Raw genomic sequence first — 23,788 nt, 5'->3', positions numbered from 1 at the left:
CTGATGGACAACTGAATGAATTCATTTTAGTTTGAATGTTTAAGTCTTCAAGGGATTTGAAATATCATTTTCAGACCAGGATCTTTGAAGAAGCTTTATAACTTCATGGTTTGAATTTTCTTCTTCCTAACGACTTAGATTGAAGTGAAGATACTCTCATTTTTAAAGAATCTCATATAGTCGGTTTAGATTCTCCCTGAAGACGCGTAGACCAGTTTCATTTGTCCGACCGACATATGCAACTTCAAACATGTTCATCATCGCAAAAAAAGAAGAAAGTAAAACATCTTCAAATCCAACGGGGCAGAGTGTCGCGCCCGATCAAAACGGACGACCGTGATCATTCGTATGACGCGGCCGGGCGATTCCTTCCAACTCACGCGAACCAGCGCGCACGCACGCACCCGCTTTAACCCGATCGGACGCGCCGGCTGGCCAGCATAACCCACGCCCGCCGCACCACCAGTCCAGATCGCGTCCAATTTTCCACACCCCTCCTTCCCTGCAACGCCTCTGTCCTCCGGCGAGAGCGCGGCGCGGGGCACCCAGATCTGGTGCGGCGGTGGCCGGAGATGGCGTGCATCAAGAGCGCGCAGCGGGCGGCGCTGACGGCGCTCGCGCCCGACGCGCCCTACCTCGCCGCCGGCACCATGAGCGGCGCCGTCGACAGGGACTTCTCCGCGTCCGCCAACATCGAGATCTTCAGCCTCGACTTCCAGTCCGACTCCCCCGACCTGCGGGTCGTCGCCGCGGCGCCCTCCCCCGACCGCTTCAACCGCCTCTGCTGGTCCCGCCCGGGCGCCGTCGAGGGCGACTCCTTCGCCCTCGGCCTCGTCGCCGGCGGCCTCAGCGACGGCTCCGTCGCGGTCTGGAACCCGCTCAGCATGATCAGGTTCGCACGGATCCGCCCGCCCATCCCGCCCGCCACCGAGATCTGCTCATGTCCTGATCTGTTTCTCGCTGCTGCAGCTCCAAGGGCCTAGCCGAGGACGCCATGGTCGCGCGCCTCGAGAAGCACAACGGGGCGGTGAGTGGCCTCCGCTACTGCTTGGATAGAATTCCGTGCCCGCGGCTCTGATTGTGTCTGCTGGGTTTTGCCAGGTTACCGGATTGGAGTTCAGCGAGCTCACGCCGAATCGGCTCGCGTCAGGTGCTAACGAGGGGGACGTTCGCATCTGGGATCTCAAAAACCCCAGCGAGCCCGAAGTGTTCCCGCCACTCAAGGTATATCGTCTGTTTGGCAAATGGGTTGTTGACTTAGAAGATGATTGCATCCCTACTCTTACCTCTGTTATGCACGATCTCTGCAACCCTTCTGCTTGTAACCTTTTTTTTTCCGAGTGTTTAGTAGAGCATGATGATCCTGTGCCGTGCATTATTTTGTGAGGGTCCTAGCATGGTTCCGCCAACTACATATGCACATTTCGAGCCGTAATTGTAATGCACCATTCTCATGTTCAACTTGAGTTCAATATATGACCAGAACTGAAAACACTACCTAGGACAGGCTTTGCAAATACTTTACGTTTTATAGCCTGGAACTCACATCTTGCATGAGAATTGTTTTCTGTATGTTCTTTCTACAGCAAATAAGTCGTGCATTTGCCACACCCTTTCTGTCAGCATGCGTTTTATATGTGGGGTGTTAATGCATCTAATCCTTTTCGCTGTGAGAGAGACTAATACATGTTTCGGATCTCCATTTGAATGAAAAACCAAAACTCCAACGTGTACACAGTGAAATAGAAGTGCGGTCATGACCTTCCTGCAAGTTTTTGCATCAGTTTGAACCTTTTTTTTTGCGGAAGGACATGATGGTTGCAGTACTAGCAAATTTTATAGTGGTCTTGTTGTATGCTACTATTTAGTTAAGGACATGCATCTTTGTTTCAGGTGCTATTACAAATTTTAGTTTCTTGTTAGTTCCGTCTACATTATTATGCTTGCATTTTTGCATGGTTAATGATTGTTGCGGTTTCTGACAGAATGTTGGCTCGAGCGCTCAAGCTGACATAACTTGCTTGACCTGGAACCCCAAGTTTCAGCATATATTAGCCTCAGCTTCTAGTAATGGGATAACAGGTAAATTATAGTTTGGGTTCTTCTGTAACTGTTTCCCTGTCTATGTCCAGTGCTTGGACTTTTGACTGGTTTGACTCACTATTTTGAGTATCACTCTGCAGTTGTTTGGGATTTGAGAAACCAGAAACCATTAACTAGGTAATTGATTTGGCTAACTTCTGCATTTTCTTTGTGTGTTCCCAATTGAAAACCAGCGTGTTCTGTAATTTGTGTTACTAAATTTGCTTCTATGTTTTAAATAGCTTTTCAGATTCAAATAGGAGGAATTGTTCTGTCCTGCAGTGGAATCCAGACATGTCCACCCAGCTCATCGCTGCATCAGATGATGACAACTCTCCTTCTTTGAGAGTAATGGCCATTATTTCTATTTCTATTATTTCTTTTATTTTCTTTTCTGTACTTCTTGTTGTCCATATGCGGCTCATTGCTACTCTAACCCGAACAAATATTCATTCTATCAACTCTCTTAAGTCTGTTTAATTCTGGTGGCGCTACTTCAGTTCAATTCACACTAGGATCCTTCTTGTTTTGAATTTCTGTTTATATCATTAACTTTGCTTATATATTTTTACTAGGTTTGGGATGTGAGGAAAACTATTGCACCTGTAAGGGAACTTTTTGGACATTCGAAAGGTTTCTTTTCCCTTGTGATTCTCCTTTTTTTTCCATCAAATGAATGATGATATATATGCAAATCAGACTTAATTATATATTTACCCGATTTGAAATTATTACGTTGATCAGGTGTAATTGCTATGTCGTGGTGCCCCTATGATAGTTCTTTCTTGCTTACTTGCGGCAAGGATAATAGAACAATATGCTGGGATACAGTTAGCGGGGAGGTATATTTTAACTTTTACATGGAAAGCTGAAATACAATGGCACATTCATTCTTTCATATTTATGGGGTTATAACTGTCCACTGTTCCTTTCATTTATTTGCTACAGATTATCAGTGAGCTACCGACAAGCTCTAATGGCAACTTCGACATTCACTGGTACCGCAAAATTCCAGGTGTCGTAGCAGCATCCTCATTTGATGGGAAAATTGGCGTACACAACTTGGAGGTAATGTGACTGGTGACATGAGAATTATGTTCTATGCTCTCTCTCTCTCTCATGGCTTATAAAATGCATTGAAGCGTGTTGTCTAAATTGTATATTTGTTGGATCTATCTTAGAGCTACAGGAGTAATTACGTGTTACTCCATTAACTGAATTAAGTAAGCCCCTGTTATAAATTAGACTAGTTTTCACCACATCTGTTCTGTTTGAAGATAATTATTAGTATGATGATTATATATTTTCTTGAATACAGAAGTTAATGATTTCTGCCTTTTATTCTAAAGATCACTCAATAGGGTTCTAATTTCACTATATAGACTCCCATGTTAGCTTGTTGAAAATAGGTTATGTGCTTGAAATGTTGATTGGATGCACCAGTACTTTCTTGTTTGTTTGTCCTACAAAGCTAGTTAGTTCTCTGAAGATCTTATGTCTTCTTGTACAGTTCTCTGGCCTTTATGCAGCTGGTGATAGTGCTGTTGGTGCCTCAGGTAAATTAGAATACCACCAACTGTTTATCTTCTTGAAACTGTGATTTCAGTCTTGTTTGTCAACTCTCAGACTCTCAGTAAGTATAGATTATCTCTGGAAAAGGATTACATTATGTTTTGTCAATCCTTCATTTGATGACAAAATGGAATGCCATGTTTCTGTATTAAGTTCATGGCAAATATCACTTCTCTACATTTAGCGTAGTAACTATTTTCTCTGCATACTAATTTGTTTCCACACTATTGTAGCAAACTGTTAAGTATTACTATTGCTTCTTTTCCTCCACCGAGAAACAAATCAAACTACCTTATTTGATCGTTCTTTTGGTTGAGAAAAGTTGGCGTGATATAAACAGTCAAAATTGTAGCTCTTGTATATTTATAAACAGAAACAATGGCCTGAAAAAGTTACATTTCTTCTATTGGCCAAGCACCAATTGAAAACCTTCAGAAGCTGTTATTTGTTGCTAACTATATATAGTATAAAGTGTTTTATGGGTATTCTTCTCTAATTAATAATAAAATTATCTTTAGCACGTCCAAGAGCTCCAGCTCCGAAATGGTTGAAATGCCCCACCGGTGCATCTTTTGGCTTTGGGGGTAAACTTGTCTCTTTCCATCCGGCACAAGGCACACAAGCGGGTACTTCTGAGGTAAGTTTGCGTCACTGCCTGCTGTGCTATTCTTTTCAAGTCTGTGTCTTAATGCATGTGTTCCTTTTGTAGGTGCATGTACATAATTTGGTGGTTGAGCAGACTCTAGTAAGCAGGTCAACTGAATTTGAAGCTGCAATGCAGAATGGCGACAAAAGTTCCCTGCGTGCTTTATGTGACAAAAAATCACAAGAATCTTTGTATGTTCTTGTGATTTTAGCCCAGCAACCGCTAGCCTTAGCCTAACAACTAATGATGTTTACATGTTTAAATAGATCCGATGAAGAGAGAGAAACGTGGAGCTTCTTAAGGGTTATGTTTGAGGATGGCGATACTGCCAGGACAAAATTGCTTGCTCATCTTGGATTCAATCCACCTCAAGAACCGACTGAGAATGCAACTGATGAACTGAGCAAAACATTGGCTGATACACTTAATCTTGATCATGGAACACCGACTGATAATGTGGATGCCCAATTTCTTGTTGATAACGGTGATGATTTTTTTAACAATCCTCAACCTTCAGAGACGAGCTTGGCTGAGGAGTCGATATCTGCAGATAGCCAAGAGATTGAGCAGGAAATACCTGAAAGTGTTGTGCCATCTGATCCATCAGTTGACAAAAGTATTCAACATGCATTGGTAGTTGGAGACTATAAAGGAGCAGTTAATCAGTGCCTTGCTGCAAATCGTATGGCTGATGCTCTGGTCATTGCCCATGCTGGTGGTTCTGCTCTATGGGAAAGCACCAGAAATCAATATCTTAAAAACAGTGTCTCGCCATATTTAAAGGTACTAAAGTCTTATCTGGTTATTGATTTTCGTTATTTTTCTTATTTCTGAAATTTATACTTTCATTACCTACTTACCATGATGTATCTTTCTATTGGTTTTAACTCAGGTTGTTTCTGCTATGGTTGGCAATGACTTGATGAGTTTTGTGAGTACGTGGCCACTGAATGCATGGAAGGAAACACTTGCACTACTTTGCACAGTAAGTATCTTTGTGGCATTATGTATTGCTACTTATCTTTTCTTGAATCAGCTTTCTTGCTCTGCTATTTATTATTTATTTTTTAATTAATTAATCACCTCATGCTGGTCTCAGGCTTCCTCTGTAGTTGTAAAATGGCATTACATTTTGTTTATTATTATCTTGCATGTATTTAGTTCATTGATGTAGAGACCAACTCTTCTTATGTGTGTGTTACCTACTTATTACCTTCATGTTGCTTTGGGGTGTATTTTTCCTAGTTATTGAAACTAAACCTGGTTATTATGTAGCTTCACTTTATCTTAAACAAACATATAGCTTCTAAAATTCTGTAGTATAGAATTTATGTATCATCATCATTTTTTATAGGATTAACCCTTCAATGAGCGAACCAGCTGTTGGGCGTTCGTTTACTGGTCCAGTTTTCAAAACTATGGCATTGTATGAGCTTGTATTTATAAGCTAACGTAATTTGCAACTTTGCACCAGTTTGCACGGAAAGAGGAGTGGAATGTTTTATGTGACACTCTTGCATCTAGACTTCTGAGTGTTGGTGATATGCTAGCTGCGACACTATGTTATATTTGTGCTGGAAATATTGATAAAGCTGTTGAAATATGGTCTCGCAACTTGAGGTCTGAGGATGGTGGGAAGACTTATGTTGATCTTCTCCAGGTACAAATGGACAATAGAACTCCTTTGTTCTGTCTGTGTGGCAACTAGTCCTAATCGATTAATGTGCAATTGCAGGATTTGATGGAGAAGACCATTACTCTCGCCCTTGCCACGGGTCATAAGAGTTTTAGTGCATCTCTATCTAAGCTTGTTGAGAACTATGCTGAGCTCTTGGCCAGTCAAGGCCTTCTTAAAACTGCAATGGAGTACTTGAAGCTTTTGGGATCAGATGAACATTCACATGAGCTAGCAATACTGAGAGATCGAATTGCCTATTCCACAGAAGGTTTGCAAACTTACATGACTTGATATTCTGTGGGCTGTCAAACTGTATTACATTGTTTTTTGTTCAGCTCCTTTCTTTTGCATATGTTGAGTTAAAGTCTGCATTTGGCAAACTTTTTCACTTTCGCTTATGTTCCTTTACTGTCGTGGGGTTCATTCATTGTCAAAGGTGATGCTATCATGTCTGAAAAAAAAACCTATTGCTGTATTTACTAGAATAGAACATGTTTTTATGCTGCAGTGCTGTTACTTGCATGTTGATGATAGTGTATAGACTTTGATATTTCATATCATAGTATTGATGACAAGTACGCTTTCCAGAGAATGATGCTGCAAGGAGTACTCTTCCTGAGATCAGTGACAACAGTTCCTCCTACATTCAAAATCAACCAAGCTACTCCATAGACCCTTCTCAGAATGGTTTCCAGGTTCCCAGCAGCTACAGCACAGACACTTCTCAGAATCCTTATAAGGTTTTATACATCCTTTCCATCCTGAAAATCATTTCTGTGTAACAGTTTTGGCCATCCTTAAATATTTATCTTTGATGAAGATATGCATTTTCTTAATGTCCTGTTCTGACAACTGCAGGTCCCTCAACCATATAGCAATGCGCCAAGCAATGCATATCCAGATGTTTACCCGCAACAACCTAATACAACCTATTCAAGATTCAGCAGTGGACATCAAGCACACACCAATATGTTTGTTCCTCAGACCTCACCAGCGGACATCCAGGTATTTTATGATGCTGGAACCTTTCTTTTTGGGTGAAGTATCCTGTGTTAGAACTAGCCATGCCAATTGTGCTTGGCAGAAGATGTTGCAGAAAGTATGTAGTACATTTGCCATGATGCTGTCCATTCTGTTCTATTATGAAATATCAAAATAAAATGGAGTACTATCATGTGTAATTTCTGAACAGATAGTATTTCTCCATATAGTTGTAACAAAGTTAGTCCAGTGCTTTCTTTCCCTTTGTTCTAGCGATTCTTTATATCGAAAAGTGACTTTGCCACATGAGCACCAGTGATTTTTGGAATCTTCTGAATGTACTGTAAAATTTCCGGAAGAAAACATGTTGTATTATGAACTATATAAAAAAATACAAATTTCTGACAAAAATGGTTCCTACACACAGCCATACTTTTTTTTCTGTAGCTAAAAATACAACATAATTTTTACCGAAACTTCACACAAGTATTCGTGACATATGTATGTATTTATGGAATAATTTTTATAAATTTTTGAAACATAAAAATACAGTTTTCAAATATTTCAAAAACCGAGTGCACTGGTGCTCATGTGCACCAAATCTTCATCTTTCTTTATATTTGCTTTAATATTACACATATTGTTTACAATTAATTAATTTTTCCTTCAACAGCCAAATCCAACCCCATTACCGGTTCCACAACATACAGTGAAGGGTTTTACTCCTGCAAACGTACCGAGTCTCAAAAAGGTAGATCAATATCAGCAGCCAAGTACCTTGGGTTCCCAACTTTACACGGTATGTTAGACTGATACTCCAAGTTTCATCTCATGTTTATGATGTAATGCCAGTTGTGAAGTGATATCTCTGTTCTAAACAGGCTCCTACGAATTCGTCATTTATGTCTGGACCATCTGCCCCATACCCAAGTGGACCTCCCACCACATACCATCAGCCTGTACCGCCGACTCAGTACCCGACTGTTCCACCTGTCCCTTCTGCACCAGGAACAAACCCTAATCAGATGTTCACCCCTGCTGTTCCAACTCCTAATCAGATGTTCACCCCTGCTGTTCCAACTAATCCAGCTTCCAGGTTTATGCCATCAAACAATCAAGGTTTTGTTCAGCACCCAGGTCCAAGTCCTGTACAACCGTCGAGCCCAACACTTGCGCAGCCACCAGCGCAGCCTGCCGTTGCCCCTCCTGCACCACCCCCAACTGTGCAGACAGCTGATACATCAAATGTGTCTGGTATGTGGATTGCGAATCTGAGCCTTCTATTTGTTTTGCGACTAATAGATTTCTTTCTCCACATGCCTAGTCAAGTGATACTAACAAGATATTCATAGGAACAGACATTTGTATCTTCACTGTATTTTGCTAGATGTATGATTCACCTTATCTTACATTTGTATTCTAGTCCCTCTGTTCCTAAATGTAAGATGTTTTGGCAGCTCAAATGGAACTGCCAAAACATCTTCTTTTTAGTTAGGAATAGAGGAAGTACCAAATAAGGGACAGGTGTCACGAAGCAACTCTTCTATGTTCTTACAGTGGTTTTGCCTCCTGTGGTCGTCTTTTGCAGCTGAGCTGAGGCCCGTTATTGCAACACTCACCAGACTATATGATGAGACATCCAAAGCTCTTGGAGGCACACAAGCTAAAAAACGTGAAATTGAAGACAACTCAAAGAAGATTGGGGCATTATTTGCAAAACTCAACACTGGGGATATCTCTCCAAATGTTTCTTCAAAACTCATTCAGATGTGCAGTGCACTTGATAATAGTGACTTAGCCACTGCGATGCAAATTCAGGTAAACTTTACTTATTAATAGTACCATTACGTGCACTTTGCGGCTTCCACCTCATGGATTTCTTCCCAGTGAAGCTGATGATTTTCCCATGGCCCCATGTGTTGGCATGCTAATTTGTTTTAGAAAATAAGTTAATTTTCACTCTACCATGGGAACAATGGTGACCTGTCTGTGTCATTACAGAAAATAAGTCATGCTTCTGCTCTGATGAAAACAGCGCAATCAGATCAAATGCTCCTCTTATGATCTGACTTCTGGTGCTACATCTTGTTATATAATCTTTTGATGTTTCATAATTTCATCTTTTGGTGCTGATTGCATGAAATCACAGAAAGCTGTTTCTCTTTTTTTTTTGTGGGGGACAGAAAGCTGTTTCTCTTTCTCAGTAGTTCTTCATATAGGTTTAGACACCCTATCTACTTCATCCTTCATACTGATAAATCATTTGAATAGTGAATAGTGAAGTGAGACATGAAAACGACATTTGCATTCCAGCCACGAATTGCCTGTAAGCAGGTGTTTCCGCTATCTATAGAGTTCTGTTGTCTGTGCTGCACTAGTCTCTTTTGCCAATGTATTGGTGGAAGTTGCTGATTTTTGGCGAACTTGAATATCAATCTCCATATGTTGTTTGGTGCAGATTCAACTGACAACCAGTGATTGGGACGAGTGCAACTTTTGGCTCTCAGCATTGAAGCGAATGATCAAGACAAAGCAAAATTTCAGAATGTAAATCCATGTGGCCTTTGTGCTGCAGCTAGTTCTGTATACACCTTTTCTGCTGTCACATTGTTAGTGTTAGCGATTCTGGGGGTTTGCCTGCACACCGATGTTATCCGGCTTCATGTGTTCTCATATTTGAATTCTGCCGAAGCCTGTTGCCGAAAGTGGTCTCTCAGCTGGGTGACATTACTATTTTGACAAATAGTTTTTCCATATTTGTTTTGTAAGAGGATCAGTCCTTGGGGTGTCGCTGGTTTTGAAAAGTTGTAAGAAATTACTTAGTCTGTCATAGCTTGTCCATTTTCCTTACCCTTGAATGATCAGTTTGTACTTTGGATGATTAATGGTAAGGATGCTGGTTTGTCTATTGCATTGTCATCGTCAATAGATATATACAATAATAAAAGTTCTGTTCAGTCTTCTTCTGTCTGCTACCATAGTTGATGGAAGATATTTTTGCAGAGCGATCTTTAAGCACCATAGTATTATCTGTGCACATATCTCTAAAGAGCACTAAGCTCCCAGGGTTCCGGTGGCCTGTGGTTGCTCGAGCGAGGCGGTTTGATTTTAGCATACCTGTCGACGCTTCGCGTGATGTGCGGTGCTGAGTCGGTTCTGTGTTTGACTGAGGAAGTATCCCGTTATGGACTGCTGCTCTCCATCCCCAATTGTATCACTCCTGCTCTCCATCCCCAACCTCCGCGCCGCTCTCTATCCCCGCCGCCGTCCTCTGATACTCGCCAACCATCATGAATCCCTCAGCGTCCTATGCTGTTGGCATGCCCCATCCTCTAACTCGCGGGATTTCTCACCGCCCCGCCGTCGATCTTGCCGGCCGTCTTCCCGCTTGGAGTGCCGCCCTCACCTTCGCTTGCTGGAGGTGCTCAGTTGCCTGTTGCTCATCCTATGGCGGCGGCCGGAAGGAACCGGAGGTGCACATGTAGTTACCTTTGATCACCGGACTAGGCCCTCCTTGCACACATGTACCGATTACCCGCCCGCCGATGCCTTGACCTTCCGCCGCCATGACACGCGCCCCCGCGTAAAAACCAACTCGCCACTCGATTTGCCGGCGTGCCGGTCCAAACTATTGTAGTCGCCTCCTGCAGCTCTTCCGACCTGCGCAAAGCCCCTCCCCGTGGCCTCCTTGCCTCGTGCTCCTGTACCGATGCCCCGTTATCTTCTCTCTCCTTCAAGCACCATACTTGATGTTCCTAAATTTGTATCTGGGTACTGCAGCTCCAGGTGTACAAGTACCACAAGGCCATCCTCTACCTGGTCAAACGGCATGCCTCATCGTTGTCGGCGAGATCGGTAGCGGCAGGTCCAAGCATATTCCTCAGGTACGTGCTTCAGCCTCCTTTTTCTTTCTCCAACTTTCAGTGGATCACTACATAATTTGAGAATTTGCTGCGCTCAGTCGGGGAGGGGGCATTTGGCCGAACAATGGTTGTGCTTGTGCATCTGGAGTGCCTCAGTCGACTGTGTCAATCACGGATGTTTTATTGCTGATTCTTTTCCATTTGAATTCCAACCAAACATCGCCTGTACTATTCCCTGAATTCTTGACTGGCTGGGACCCCTGTCTTCGGATTATATTTGTAGCTATGATCCTCCTTTCTGCATTTGATTGATGCCTCTATGTAGTATGAAAGACTATCTCAGAGTTTGATAGTAGAATGAACAATTGCCTACAAATCACCTACAGACATTATGACATAAGGGCGAAGAAAATGAAAGTTGCATAATAAAAATAACAGGAGGCCAAAACCTGTTTAAAAAATCACTAATTAGGTTTTCTTCCTTTTTAGCATCATTAAGGTACTGGTTTACCTATCACTCTTTCAGCATTTTATCTCTTGCATGAAGTTCACAGTTTACACTGATTTACACTTTGCTAGCCTAGGTACTTCAGCCGGATACTCTTCGGCTACTACTACGGCTTGTGCCTCCGTCCAATGGTGTTGGCTTGGCCACACAAAAACCACGGTGTTGGTGACTGCGCCTCTTTTACTCTGCCCTACGTAGGTACTTTGTTGTACTTACTTTCTTCTTCATGCTCTGTGTGGTGGCTAGCCATGGAGCTTATGCCATCTATGATCCTGACCATCGACATCGAATTCAGGCAATTTCTAGCATCATCTGTCTGATTTTCAGAGCTGGAGTACAATATCTTTTGTGCTTCATGTTCATGTACAATTATTATGTATGCATCACTTTGGCATCAAGTGAAGGTGGTGCAAATATTGAGGTTCTGATCTTTATTTGATTTATGCGTGTTAGCTTGGTTTCAGCAATTTCGATGATATCATCTGCCTCTTAATATTAGTGGACAAAGAATTATGGTGATTCGGTAAAAAAGACTTCTATTTTTCCGATGGAAGTTCTGCATTCATGGGTTCCTTTGCACAAACGTTAATCTTAGCTATTGACAAAGTGTTTACTTGCTGCCTTGCTGGCACATACTTGTTCAACCTTAAGAAAGAATGATTGATTCTGCTTTATTTGTTACTGACCAAAGGCATAGGTTTCAGAGTAACTAAGCTTGCAGTATAAAACAATGCTACACTCAAGTTTAACATAGGGCTATTCAGTCTACTTAGCTACCTAAGGTTAATCTTATATTCACACCTGCACAAAATGATAATATTTGCAGAACAATGTGCCAGTATGTAACAAAGAAAACATATGTTGTGGTGGTAGTTCAAAAGATCATTTATCATGGTTCCTTTAGTGAAAACAATATGTCTTGTCTGTTTACAACATCTATCAATCAATCTAAGGAGTAGCAGGTATATCAAGACTCGTGAACTTTGACATTAAGAATGGTGTTAAGTTTATCTTTGCAAGCTCTTCACTGCATTACAAATGATAAAAAGCAATACAGCTATGCATTTAGGTTATATACAAACTCAAATGTAGCTCCTGCCCTTTATTTCCAACAGACTAACTGAACTAAAGCTAAATTTATTTGTTGGCACTTATTAGTTTTAGGCTTAAGTCTAGGATGTCATGGTCTCATGTATTCAAGGTGAACATACATAAACGACTTAAGTGATTTTCTACCATGAGCAAGCAACAAATTCAAAAGATGGCTCAAATAATTTAACCCACCTATTACTCCAAATTTGCTCTCAACGAACCTGGAAAGCGAGTAGCCAAGTACACAAAAATTTGCATCTTTGAAGACTGACTACCCTTGTTGGGTGTCTGTTATTTTATTACTATCTGATCAGGCACTATGCATTACGACGTTGATTTGTTTCACTTCTCTCTCCCTCACATCTCCTCTGCTGGTTTCAACTCCCAAACGCCAAGCCAACAACCAGTGGCCGCCAGTCGCTGACCATCCCTCTGGAGCTTTTGTGGTCATGGTGTGGATTCTGCAGCGACTAGGCACCCAGCCGCGTGGGAGCCGTTTGCCGCGATGAGTCTGGTGGTGTTCGCCCACACCCTCCCACCTTTTGTTGCGGTTTCTTAGAGAGTTTCAGCTACTTCTGAGTAATTACTGTATGAAGAATTGAAGATATACTTATGGTAATAAATTTATTTGTAATTGTTTTCCTTAAACAATATATGGTGGATTACTACGGTAATAGATTCTTTTTAGACCTTTTCTCTGATGCAACATTTGATTCAACATCGGATGCAGCTAGGTTGGTTCATAGATTTATGCGCCACATATAATAGTTGTACTGCATACTGAAATAGTGAAATATGTAATTATCAATACTCCTTTTTCATATCTTTATCATATAACTGAACTCTTATGCTTGTTTTTTCCTGCAATGAGAACATAGTGTAGGCGTGCTTTGTTTCTTCACATGACCTGATCCTGAAACTTATTTATTGGTAAAAAGATTTTCGTATTCTCCGAGTTCAAATGTATTGTTCTGGCTGGCCAAAACAATGCATATGTATTGCAAACTTATCAAGCCGTTGGAGGAGATCTCCATGCATGGTTGGCTTACCCATGACAGATGGAACGCCTCAGGTAAGCTTCTTCTCTTCTTAATTAGTCCATATCCAGGTGTGAATTATTGCTCCTTACCAAGATTCAATTTGTGTGCGTCCATTTTGTTCTTGCCCTATTCCTTCGTCTTCTGTGAAATATATGCTCTCAACTGGGACAATTCATATCGAATTTTTTCCACTCTCCACCTGGTGTTTTACCCCATCTCTTTAAGTATGGTTCTGCAGGAAAATCTTACAGGCCCGTTATTTTTATGCTCATGCGTTGACCATGGTTCAGGTAACACTACATTGATTTGTTTGCTGCCATTTGTTTCTCGGATTTTTTTTCACAGGTTGCCAAGTATATAATTAGGTGTCTTGACTTCTGCGATAGAGTAGCAGAAATGTGATGTGAGTAGAAATAAAAGTACTTCTAGATGGAGCCCATTATGTAAACCTGCCAGAAATTGTCTCGTGGGGTGGAAATTAGGAATATTATATGCTTTTGCATGAGTGTTGACATGTTTCTTGAATGTTGAACAGTGTAATGAGAGAACAACATGTCCACATTATAGTAGCAAAAGATATGCCGCACATGGGTGAATATGTTCAGCCAAAATCGGTTTTGAAGTTGTTATGTAGATCGACTCAGCTCACCTTTTCCTGTTGCAATAAGGTTCATTTTCTTGAGATAACAATACTCTCAAACCAAAGTGTTGCATGCCTGTTTGAAATGGCGGATATAATTCCATCATGTGTGAAACTTTCAGCCAAAAATCGATATTGAAGTTGCTATGTACGTCGACTCAACTTGCATTTTCATATTGGAACAACATTCATGTTCTTGAGATAATAATAGTAATACTTTCATACCAAACTGTTGCATGCCTCTTTGAAATGGCAGACGACAGAACCAGCCACCTCCTTGCATCGTTTGGCAAAAGAAAAGTCCCTACAGTGCCACTTAGCAAATACTGCGCAGCAAAGCGCGCAGTGTCCTTCTAGTGATTATCCATTCGTGGTGCGAAAGAAAGGGTCACGTGATGCATAACACCACTTCGTACAGGGATTATTTAGATATGTGATGATCTTGAGGTGCGAAGTTTTACTGAAGTTGGAGATTGCTTGCTGGGAGTTTTACTAACGAGCATGTGTGCTTAACTTTTTTATATGGGCAGGAGTATCGGTGTTTTCCTGTCAAGAAAAATATCATGCGCTAGAAGAGCACTGGAAGGATAAAAAAACATATCCACAAATATGGCATATTTTCTTATGTATAAATAATGTTGTATATCCATAGTAAAAAAGGAGTGGTTGCCTCCTCAGTTTTGTGAAGTTATAATTTATTGTCGTGACTGTAGCTATGCATAGTTTTACCTTTGTGGATGAACCTTTGTATTCTGCATCTATATGTGCATTGCAGTGTTCAATTACTCAATGGGCATCATTTTATAATTACAAAATCTGTACTGTTTTCCAATATTTCACATTCTCTGATAAAAGTAGTCAATATTTTCCAAGTCCTGAGCTTATGATCTCCCATTAGGTAGTGACAAATACTATACGGGTTCTCATGTCATATGCACTTTGGCTGAAGAAGTATCCATTATTTTTCAAATGAACGAAGGTTTAGTTGTAGGATAAAATGTTCCATCAGCTTGAACACTGTTACCCCCCTCAAGAAAGAGTATAGATCAATCGGCGTGGCAATGCCCAAATCAAGCCTATTATGCGTGCATCAGGGAAATGAATACGCATGGGCGAGAACATCGCAGCAAATTCCACTGATGTACATGCTGATAAATCTAATCAAATAGAACCATATGTAAGTGCCGACAAAACCAGATCCACGCAACAAAAACTATATGCTGGTACCGGAGGACAGCGCGACAGAGCGCGCCCGGTCCATCTAGTATAAAACAGAAGGACACACCACATCACATATTATTTTAGCTGACAGCTATGGGATAAAATTTTGGTTGAAGCTGTGAACTTATTTTCAACAAAGAAAAAACTGTGAATCTATCTGATGTTCCAGAACACTTCTCTAGAGAATTAGCAAGTTGCGCATTCCGACGCCTCGTTCCTTCCTCCGCCACTTCGTACATTTCTAAGCATGTCCACCGTTCCGAGCGTTATAATTACACAGCTTCTTGTGCGAGGTGCATCTCAGATTCTCAATTCTCAAGCGGAAGTCACCAAACCATGAGCCACTCCTCTGCGAATCCCTTCAGCGACGACGACGACGACACCGCCGACCAAACAAAAACCCGCTCCACCCGGGCAAGGCTATCTTCTCCAGGCGCCGCGGCGGCGGCTCCACCATATGTCGTCCCTCGCATCATCCGCACGGCGGCGGCCTCCTCGCGCTACAGGCGGTCGTCCACCTGGGGCTACAGCCCCAAGGTGTCCGTGGACATGGCCGTCGCGCACAGCTGGGCGCCCTACGCGGCCGTCGTCCGCGCGCTCCGCTCCCTCTCCCTCCTGTCCCTCAAGGACGACGACCGCGAGGCGGCGAGGGCGGCCGTCGCGGAGCTGTGCGGCCACGCCGCGCCCTTCAGCGGCGTCCGCCGGTTCCCCGCGGGCGAGGTGTTCGTGTGCCTGGACCGCCCGCCGTTCGCGCGCAAGATGCAGGGCATCCAGCAGCCGTTGATCAAGGCAGAGGCTGCCGGCAGCTATGGCGAAGAGTTCGTCAGCGCCTGCTCCATCTACATGAGCGGGATCGGCGACGCCCTCGACGAGCTCACGCGCGTCAGGCGTGACGACGACCGCAGCGCCCCCGTCCTGTATGACCGCGCCGTCTTCGAGTCAGCGTTCCTTCTCAGGTGGACCGAGCCGTGAAGGCATGACATGTGTCTAAAATTTATAGTAAAATACGTTTTCTTTAAATTTCAGAAATAATACGTGCAATAGATTTCTTTTATAAATAATACACCGTCGTTCTGGCCGAATATGACCAACTAGTGGTTCAGGCCCACGTGACCTATCTAAATACTAATCGTCTACTAGTTAAATGACCGTGCGTTTCTACGAGCTATCAATTTTGTTACCTTCGTTAATGTAGCCTGACCGTCGGTCTTCACCACATCATATATGTCAACGCCATCACATGAAGTAAAGGTGAACACAATCCTCTATCCGAGTCCCATCGCTACCCTCATGAATGGTATACTACTTTATAATTCGCATTGTGTCAATGGTGGGGATACATCGTCACGGATGGAGAAAAGAGTGGGCAGCATGGAAGCTCGAGGAGGAAAGGACGAATTCACGGAGGCACGGAAGAGAAGGAACAATATGAGCTGTATGCTCCAGGGTGGTACTACTGCCCCAAATGGCCGGTACTACCACTAGGTGCATCCACCGATACTACAACACCAAAACACAACAACTTCCACCGACCGATACTACCGCCCCTTTTGATAGAACTACCGCTATCTACGTGGTTATGCCCGAATCTACCTATTTTGTCATGCAACTTACCCCTTCGAACCAACTAGTATAAAAGTAGCTTGTGGGCTCAAATCTAGGGTTAGAGATAAATTGAGATGAAACTTGGCTTATGCATATTATCCCTTTGTGGATTAGAGAAACCCCTTCCTTAGATTCCCAATCTATTGTATCAAGGCTCCTTACCTAGATCTTTTCCATTCTAGCAACTCTATCAATTGAAGATCTCTTGCTTTGCAACTCTATCTTTGATTGATCTCTTGATATTTGGAATTCTATTTGGGTTTGTCGATCTTTTGCAAGGAATTCTACCTTTTGGTCTTTATCTTGTAATTCTATTGAGTTGATAGTTCAGGCCAACGAGTACAACCAATTTATGTGCGTGTGTTTGTATCGTGTTCTTCGAGTTCGTCCACCTCCCCGCGAATCCCCTCTGTAATCACACTCCTTATGATCAAATTTGTGAGATGGGGCAACCCACGAAGGTTCAACATTCATCACTCATACATCGAGATATATTACTCCCTCCGTCCCTAAAAAACCCGCTCAACTTTGTCTAGTATGTTTTAGTTATAAATACATCCGTTTCTAGAAAAAGTTAAGCAGCTTTTTCTGGAAGAAGTATTTGAACACCCATATCTAATTATGAAATCGTAAAAAAAATACTAAAATTGTGTCAAAGGGTCAATAGAATTCATGAACCGTTCGATGCACATTTTGTCGATGAAATGCACGATAAATCGTTAGGTGCATTTGTGTCACTAAATACAAATAAATATCACCGCGAAACAATATGCGTGTGTTGATTTCTATTCAATAAATATTACAAGGTACTCTAGTGGTTACTTCACATAGGAACCATGGACAGACAACCTAGAAGTGTGTGGATTGAAATTGCATTGACTACGTGGATCAACACCATGACACATGACATGTAGTTTCAGTAACTACAAGCTCTTCCTCTCGGGTAGATTGGGTAGCTATTGAAATGTAGTTTAAATATGCGTCCTCATTCACATATCCTCCACATCAAAGGAAATTAGGTACATTATGTTTGCATGTGTAATGCAAGGAATAAAACTCGAAAAGATTTGGCAGCGAACCGGATCGATAAAATGGGATTACAATTGGAGGTGTGACGCTTGATATGCGGCAGCTCCATTATAACCTTCAGTCTCACCGGGAGAGAACTCACACATTGTTGTTCTTCCTGCGTGTCTCTCGTTACTCATGTGCACATACAAAGCTTGTTGCTAAGTTGACAAAATTTGGCTGTTCCAAACATTGTCTGTTCATGTTTAGTCAATGCCACATACTTACACTAGTAGAAAAATGGGCATCCATCTAAGCCATAAATACCGGTTCCCTTACGAACCGGTACTAAAGGGGGCATTAGTACCGGTTGCACTGCCCAGACCTTTAGTACCGGTTCGGAAGGACCTTTAATACCGGTTCGTGACACGAACCAGTACTAAAGGGTTCGCATCAGCTGAAAAACCTTTAGTACCGGTTGGGTAGACCTTTTTTCTGCTCCCCCACGCAGCTCCACACCCCCCCCCCCCCCCGTGGATCGCCTTTTTTGACACTGTAAAATAGAAAAGAAAATGATAGAAAATTCAAAAAATAAAATGTTTTCAGATTCTTGTATGTTATGCAACCTACTATTAGGGAAAATTAAGAAATTTGAATTTTCACTTTTTTTGCAAAAAAGTTTTGAAAAATGGTAAAACGGCAATAACTTTTGCATACGACGTCGAAAAAAAACGTATAATATATCAAAAAAATCCGTGGAAAAAGTTACATCCGATTTCACCAGGGTTTACCTGGTTAGCCAATTTTTAGATTCTCAAAATTCCAAATGAAAATATGAAAGCAGGAAGATTTTAGGTTTTTCCCAAAAATTTAGAATTTAGAATTTTCTTTATTTTTTAAAAATTAAAATTAATAATTATAAGATTTTTTGAATCCCAGAATATTACTATTACTTTTAGCAAATTATAAGATTTTCAAATTTTCAGGTTTAAGGTTTGGCAAAAAAAATATTAAATTTTTTAAAAATAAATAAAAATAATACAAATTAAAAAGTTAATTTTATTTATTTATTCAACATTATTATTACATCATTACTTTTGTTTATTAAAAAATTTATTTGCAATACAAATAATAAAGAAGTGTGACATTGACCAACATGTTAATAGGATTGATATGATAGTAGTATCAACAACATGCGCACGAAGCACTTGGAAGTGGGACGGAAAGAAACCCGGAAGTTAAGCGTGCTAGTGTTGGAGTAGTGTGAGGATGGGTGACCGACCGGGAAGTTTGACCAAGGGTAAGTAATTGACTAGAGATTAAGTGTAGTTAGAGACTAACGGAAATATTAGAAATTGTGAAAAAAAAAGGAGTGAAAAATAATTAGAAAAAAAATGGATAAAAAAATTAAACGAAATAGCCTTTTTGTGAAAAAAAATAAAAAAAAAAGATCACCAGCCCCGCGGGCGTAAGGAACCGGTACTAAAGGTGGGAGGCCTTTAGTGCCGGATAATTAGTACCGGTAGAACCGGTACTAAAGGCCCTTTGGAACCGATACTAAAGGGGGGTTTTTCTACTAGTGTTACTCTTGCGTCACCACCATGCAATTCTCCATCGACGAGAACTTATGGCCACTTAAATAAAGAATATCTCTCTGTCAGTTGCTCTTCAAAGAAGTACGTAGATTCCTCTCCACCCAATTTGCAGTGATGGAGATGGAGGAATCCGTGAACAAAATCCATTAACTGATGGAGAGCACTGTCAGCGAGGAGCAAGGTCACAACGGCACCGCTTCATGCTCGTGCACGGGTCTGCCACGGCCCGTGGTGCTGGCAAATGGTGGCCACCATTCTCCGATCCGCCGGCAACTGCCTTGTTGCGTTGGACACGGCCTGGCGCTAGCCTGGGGCATGCCGACGAGGTGGGCTCCTTCGAGTATGTAGTACAGCCGGCCGCTGGCCCTGCCACCGGGGGGGGAGGGTGGTCCTCGTGGGCACACTATTGTTGGAACTAATCTTGTTGTTTAGTAATAAATCATGTTAATGTTTCAGTTAGCTAGTTTCATGCGCTCATGTGCCGTGGAGCCGGAGCAGCTGAGTCGCGTGCAGATCAGCGAGGAGGAACAAACGGGACCAGTTAGTTGAGACTTGGTCATGTACGTTGAATCCAAAGGTCTGTAGACTTGGCTCTCACTCAAGTGTGCGTGGGTAGATAACTAGTGGAGAGATTAGTGGAATAGTGGATCAATTAGTTAGTGGGTTGTTACATGCAAACTGCGTGTGTGTGTTCTGCTAGGTAGTATTGGTCTGGCTATATAAAGCCATGGAATCAGGTTGTAAGTTGAGAAGTGATCGAATACAAAGAAAAAAACACAAGTGTGCGTGTGCTGCAAAATTTCATGTGTGTGTATTCTTTATCTTCTCCACCGTGTATATGCGTTGGTCCATGGGCAAAATTTATCAACTATATCAACAGCGGCTAGAGCTCCTGTCGCTCGCCATGCAGGCTTTCCCCTGACAAGGTTGCGTCGCCGTCTTCCCCCTCGGCAGTCGGCCTGGTGAGACCGTCGCGGCAGTTCGTGAAGGACGCCAAGATGAACCAGGAGGGCCGGAGGGGTCCTAGCTTCGTGGTCACCGGAAAAGAAAAATGGCACGGCCCGCGCGGCCGCGTGAGAGCTACACCTCTGGCCTTCCACCGCCCCATGCATGATGCATCCTATCTCCGCCCCTACGAGTACGAAGTCATCGTTGTCCCCTACCCTTCTCTGTCTGCCACCCCTGCCCTCTCTCTCCGTGGGCGCGAGACGACGCACCCATGCACCATGCGGCCATAGCCCCTTAATACGCGCGGAAGGAAGCAGGCCACCGTGGGGCAGTGTGTACCGTGGGCGAGCGTGCGCGCGCGTGGGCGTGGCGGGGAGGTGGCCGTGAAGCGAGCGCGCGACCAACGGCTGGTGCGTGCGTGCACGCGGGCAAGGCAAGGCAGCAGCGGGCGTCGGCTTCGCGCGCGTGCACTGGAGCAGCACAGTTCGGGCAGCATGCGAAGGGGCGGCTGCCGGCTGGGACGACTAAAACTTGTCGTCAATGGCCAGGACGGCTAGTGCCTATCGTCGACAACTAGGACGGCAAGTCCTTTGACCGGGCTGAACTCATGGGCGACCAACCTGTCGTCCTCATCCAAGACGACAACTACCGGTCACCTTTGGCGGCCAGGACGACGACGTATTACTTGTGCTTTTTTTTTGAACAAACGTATTATTTTTAGAACTGAAGAAAAGATAGTATTTAAAAAAATTAGCAAGATGAGAGCAAGGGGATACCAGTTACCCTACAAATAAGATCTACATAGAGGAGAAATGTTCTTCTACCGTGCACCCTATCCCTACGTGCCGAAATAAATGCGAGGACCTAGTATGTAGCAAATTTTTTTTTAAAAAAATCCATAATATCAAATTCATATAATATGAAATATATTTCACGATGATTCTACAATATTAATTTTATATCACATGTTGATAACCTTTTCTATATTTTTTTATTATCAAACTTTGCAAAGTTTAACTTTAACTAAACTCAGAACCATAATTGTGAACAAAGGGAGTAGTAACGGAGGAAAAAGACTGAAAATACGACAAAGGTATGTGCTTAAACACGTAACAAAAAGACTATTCTGGCATTAAAACGTCCATGAACATTCAAAATATATTCATGTTCTGTAGAAAAATGTAAATGGGTTAAAATGGTTGATGCAAGAAAATGTTCTTGTATTTTCAAGATTGTTCTTGCATCTGCAAAATGTTAACCCCCTGAAAAGATGCCTATGTTTTAGAAAAAAAAAACTATTCATGGATCTAGACAAAAGAGTTCATGGGGTTTCGAAATGTGTTGACTATTGACTGGAAGAGCTGACCCAAAGCTTTCCCTCCGCCCGAGACTGGAGGAGCTCACACACCGCCCCTCCGCCGCCACGCCATCCTGCCCACCTACCTTATGGCGTCGTCCGCCGCCGAGCCGGCCCCGCCCCCACCACCACCCCCGGGCTCCGCCTCCACCAGATCTGGATCTACCCCTGTCCTCTTTGTAGTTCCTTCTGGTGTGCCGCCTATTCCGTCGGCCGTGGAGAAGATTGGGAATCGGAGGGATCTAACGCATGGATTCCATCCGGGTAAGCATCGTCTACCTATGTGAATTAACAAGATGGCGCTTTTGAGCGCCAATCGTTGTTGCTCAACTAACTGCGTTGCTTTTCGAATAGGATGGATCCAGCGCTGGCTTTTCGGCTGGTGGTTAGGCTGGATTCTAGCTTTACGCGTGATTCTAAACGCTGTAAGACTGGGTTTGACTTCCCTGCGGTGGTTGCAACCACCATCTCGTTAAGGGATTTCAAAGCTAACATCTACGATGAGTACCCCTGGAGCTCTTTCGATGCAGTTCATTTCGAATATGTCAACAGCCCGGAGGGAAGATTTGTTCCACTAATTTCTGAAGACGATCTGGGAATTCTTTTTTGCTTTGAATGCTTCTTGCCGGTTCGGTAAAATTCGTATCCATGTGGACAGGGGCCAGACATCATCTGGTGCTGCGGCATCATCAGGTGGTCGGGCATCATGTCTCTCTACTGCTGCTGCCTCTGCTAATAGTGTGCGCCGTGGCGCTCCTTGTAGGTCCACAGCAGCACCATCTGTCCCCAGTGCTAGTGGTAGCCAGATCGTTCGTACGGTCGATGTGGAGGACGATGCAGACATTGAGGATCAGTGTCCTCAAGATGATGAGGATGAGTTGATGTTTCCTGAATTGGTAGATCGATGCAGTAAGCAGGCAATGGAGGATCAATACATGGAAGATATTGCTTTTGGTGCCAGATTTGATGACACTGATGATGAAGAGAAGAATGAGAATGATGACAGCCTCGTTTTAGTCTATTACGAAGGTGAAGACTTGCCAACAATTGAGTGGAACAGGGAGAATCCCAAGCTTGCAGAAGGCACCGTGTTTCAAACGATGATGGACTGCCGTAATGCAATTACTACATATCACATTCTCACTAAGAATAATTATGAGGTTATTAAAAGTGAGCCAGGTAGGTTCACAATTAAATACCCATACCCAAGGTGTAGGTTTAGGCTGCATGCATCCATAATGCGCAGAAGCAGCTTGGTTCAGGTACTACGCCAACCAGTTGTGTATTTAGATCACGGTGTAAAATTTGTTATCTATTACTGACATCCCTTATCATTATGTTTTAGATAAAGAAGAATACGGAGATTCATAGGTGTCCACCTCTAGGGGGAGAGCCAGAGCTGAAAACAAAGCTAGCGAAGACTAGGTGGTTGGCAGATATAATCCTAGATTGGCTGAGAGAAGATCCTTCACTTGGTCCAACAGCACTCGTAAAAAAGGTGGTTGAGAAGTATAAAATAAAAGTACCTTACATGAGGATGTTCTATGCAAAGGAAATGGCTCTTGACAAGATCAATGGTCCATGGAATGAAAGCTTTCAGTTGCTTTACACTTTCAAAGCTGAAGTGGAGATGGCTAGTCCAGGCAGTGTTGTAGCGATAGACAAGCATACAGTTCCCTACAAATTGAAAAGCGGGAAGGTAATGCACAAGGAATGTTTTAGAAGGGCTTTTATTTGTTTCAAAGCTTGCTGGCAAGGCTTTTTGGACGGTTGCAAGCCTTATTTGGCCGTGGATGCATCAGCTCTTCATGGCAGGTTTAAAGGACAGCTAGTTGCTGCTACTGCAGTTGATGGACATAATTGGATGTTCCCTGTTGCTTATGGGGTTTTGGAGGTTGAGTCACACGAAAGTTGGACTTGGTTTCTGCAGAATTTGCGCGACCTTATAGGTC

The 23,788-nt window shown here is 42.8% G+C and overlaps 2 protein-coding genes across 2 annotated transcripts; both read left to right on the top strand.

Moving 5' to 3' along the window:
* The first annotated feature begins 445 nt into the window (after positions 1 to 445).
* Positions 446 to 9,867, top strand: LOC127331811 (protein transport protein SEC31 homolog B). Its single transcript, XM_051358014.2, has 22 exons — positions 446 to 892; positions 970 to 1,027; positions 1,102 to 1,224; positions 1,986 to 2,082; positions 2,184 to 2,220; positions 2,325 to 2,430; positions 2,658 to 2,715; positions 2,827 to 2,924; positions 3,031 to 3,150; positions 3,593 to 3,638; positions 4,173 to 4,291; positions 4,364 to 4,491; positions 4,567 to 5,083; positions 5,193 to 5,285; positions 5,775 to 5,960; positions 6,036 to 6,246; positions 6,567 to 6,718; positions 6,837 to 6,983; positions 7,633 to 7,758; positions 7,841 to 8,213; positions 8,548 to 8,777; positions 9,418 to 9,867. Exons 1-22 carry the CDS (start codon positions 573 to 575, stop codon positions 9,508 to 9,510), a joined length of 3,438 nt encoding a protein of 1,145 aa, XP_051213974.1. The 5' UTR covers positions 446 to 572; the 3' UTR covers positions 9,511 to 9,867.
* A 5,422-nt stretch (positions 9,868 to 15,289) lies between these two features.
* Positions 15,290 to 16,422, top strand: LOC127329875 (uncharacterized). The gene has a single exon (XM_051356290.2). It carries the CDS (start codon positions 15,660 to 15,662, stop codon positions 16,293 to 16,295), a length of 636 nt encoding a protein of 211 aa, XP_051212250.1. The 5' UTR covers positions 15,290 to 15,659; the 3' UTR covers positions 16,296 to 16,422.
* The last annotated feature ends 7,366 nt before the right edge of the window (positions 16,423 to 23,788 follow it).

This window comes from Lolium perenne, chromosome 2 (assembly GCF_019359855.2).
Source record: "Lolium perenne isolate Kyuss_39 chromosome 2, Kyuss_2.0, whole genome shotgun sequence".
NCBI classification, from domain to species: Eukaryota; Viridiplantae; Streptophyta; class Magnoliopsida; order Poales; family Poaceae; genus Lolium; species Lolium perenne.
The sequence above is the reverse complement of the archived record's forward strand: the minus strand, read 5'-3'. Positions and strand labels throughout refer to the sequence as shown.

Excerpts from the sequence above, each read along its gene's own strand:
- LOC127331811 (XM_051358014.2), top strand. The coding sequence starts at position 573 with ATGGCGTGCATCAAGAGCGCGCAGCGGGCGGCGCTGACGGCGCTCGCG. Across the intron at positions 2,716-2,826 it reads ACTTTTTGGACATTCGAAAG|GTGTAATTGCTATGTCGTGG; the intron begins GTTTCTTTTCCC and ends TACGTTGATCAG. Across the intron at positions 4,492-4,566 it reads AAAAAATCACAAGAATCTTT|ATCCGATGAAGAGAGAGAAA; the intron begins GTATGTTCTTGT and ends ATGTTTAAATAG.
- LOC127329875 (XM_051356290.2), top strand. The coding sequence starts at position 15,660 with ATGAGCCACTCCTCTGCGAATCCCTTCAGCGACGACGACGACGACACC.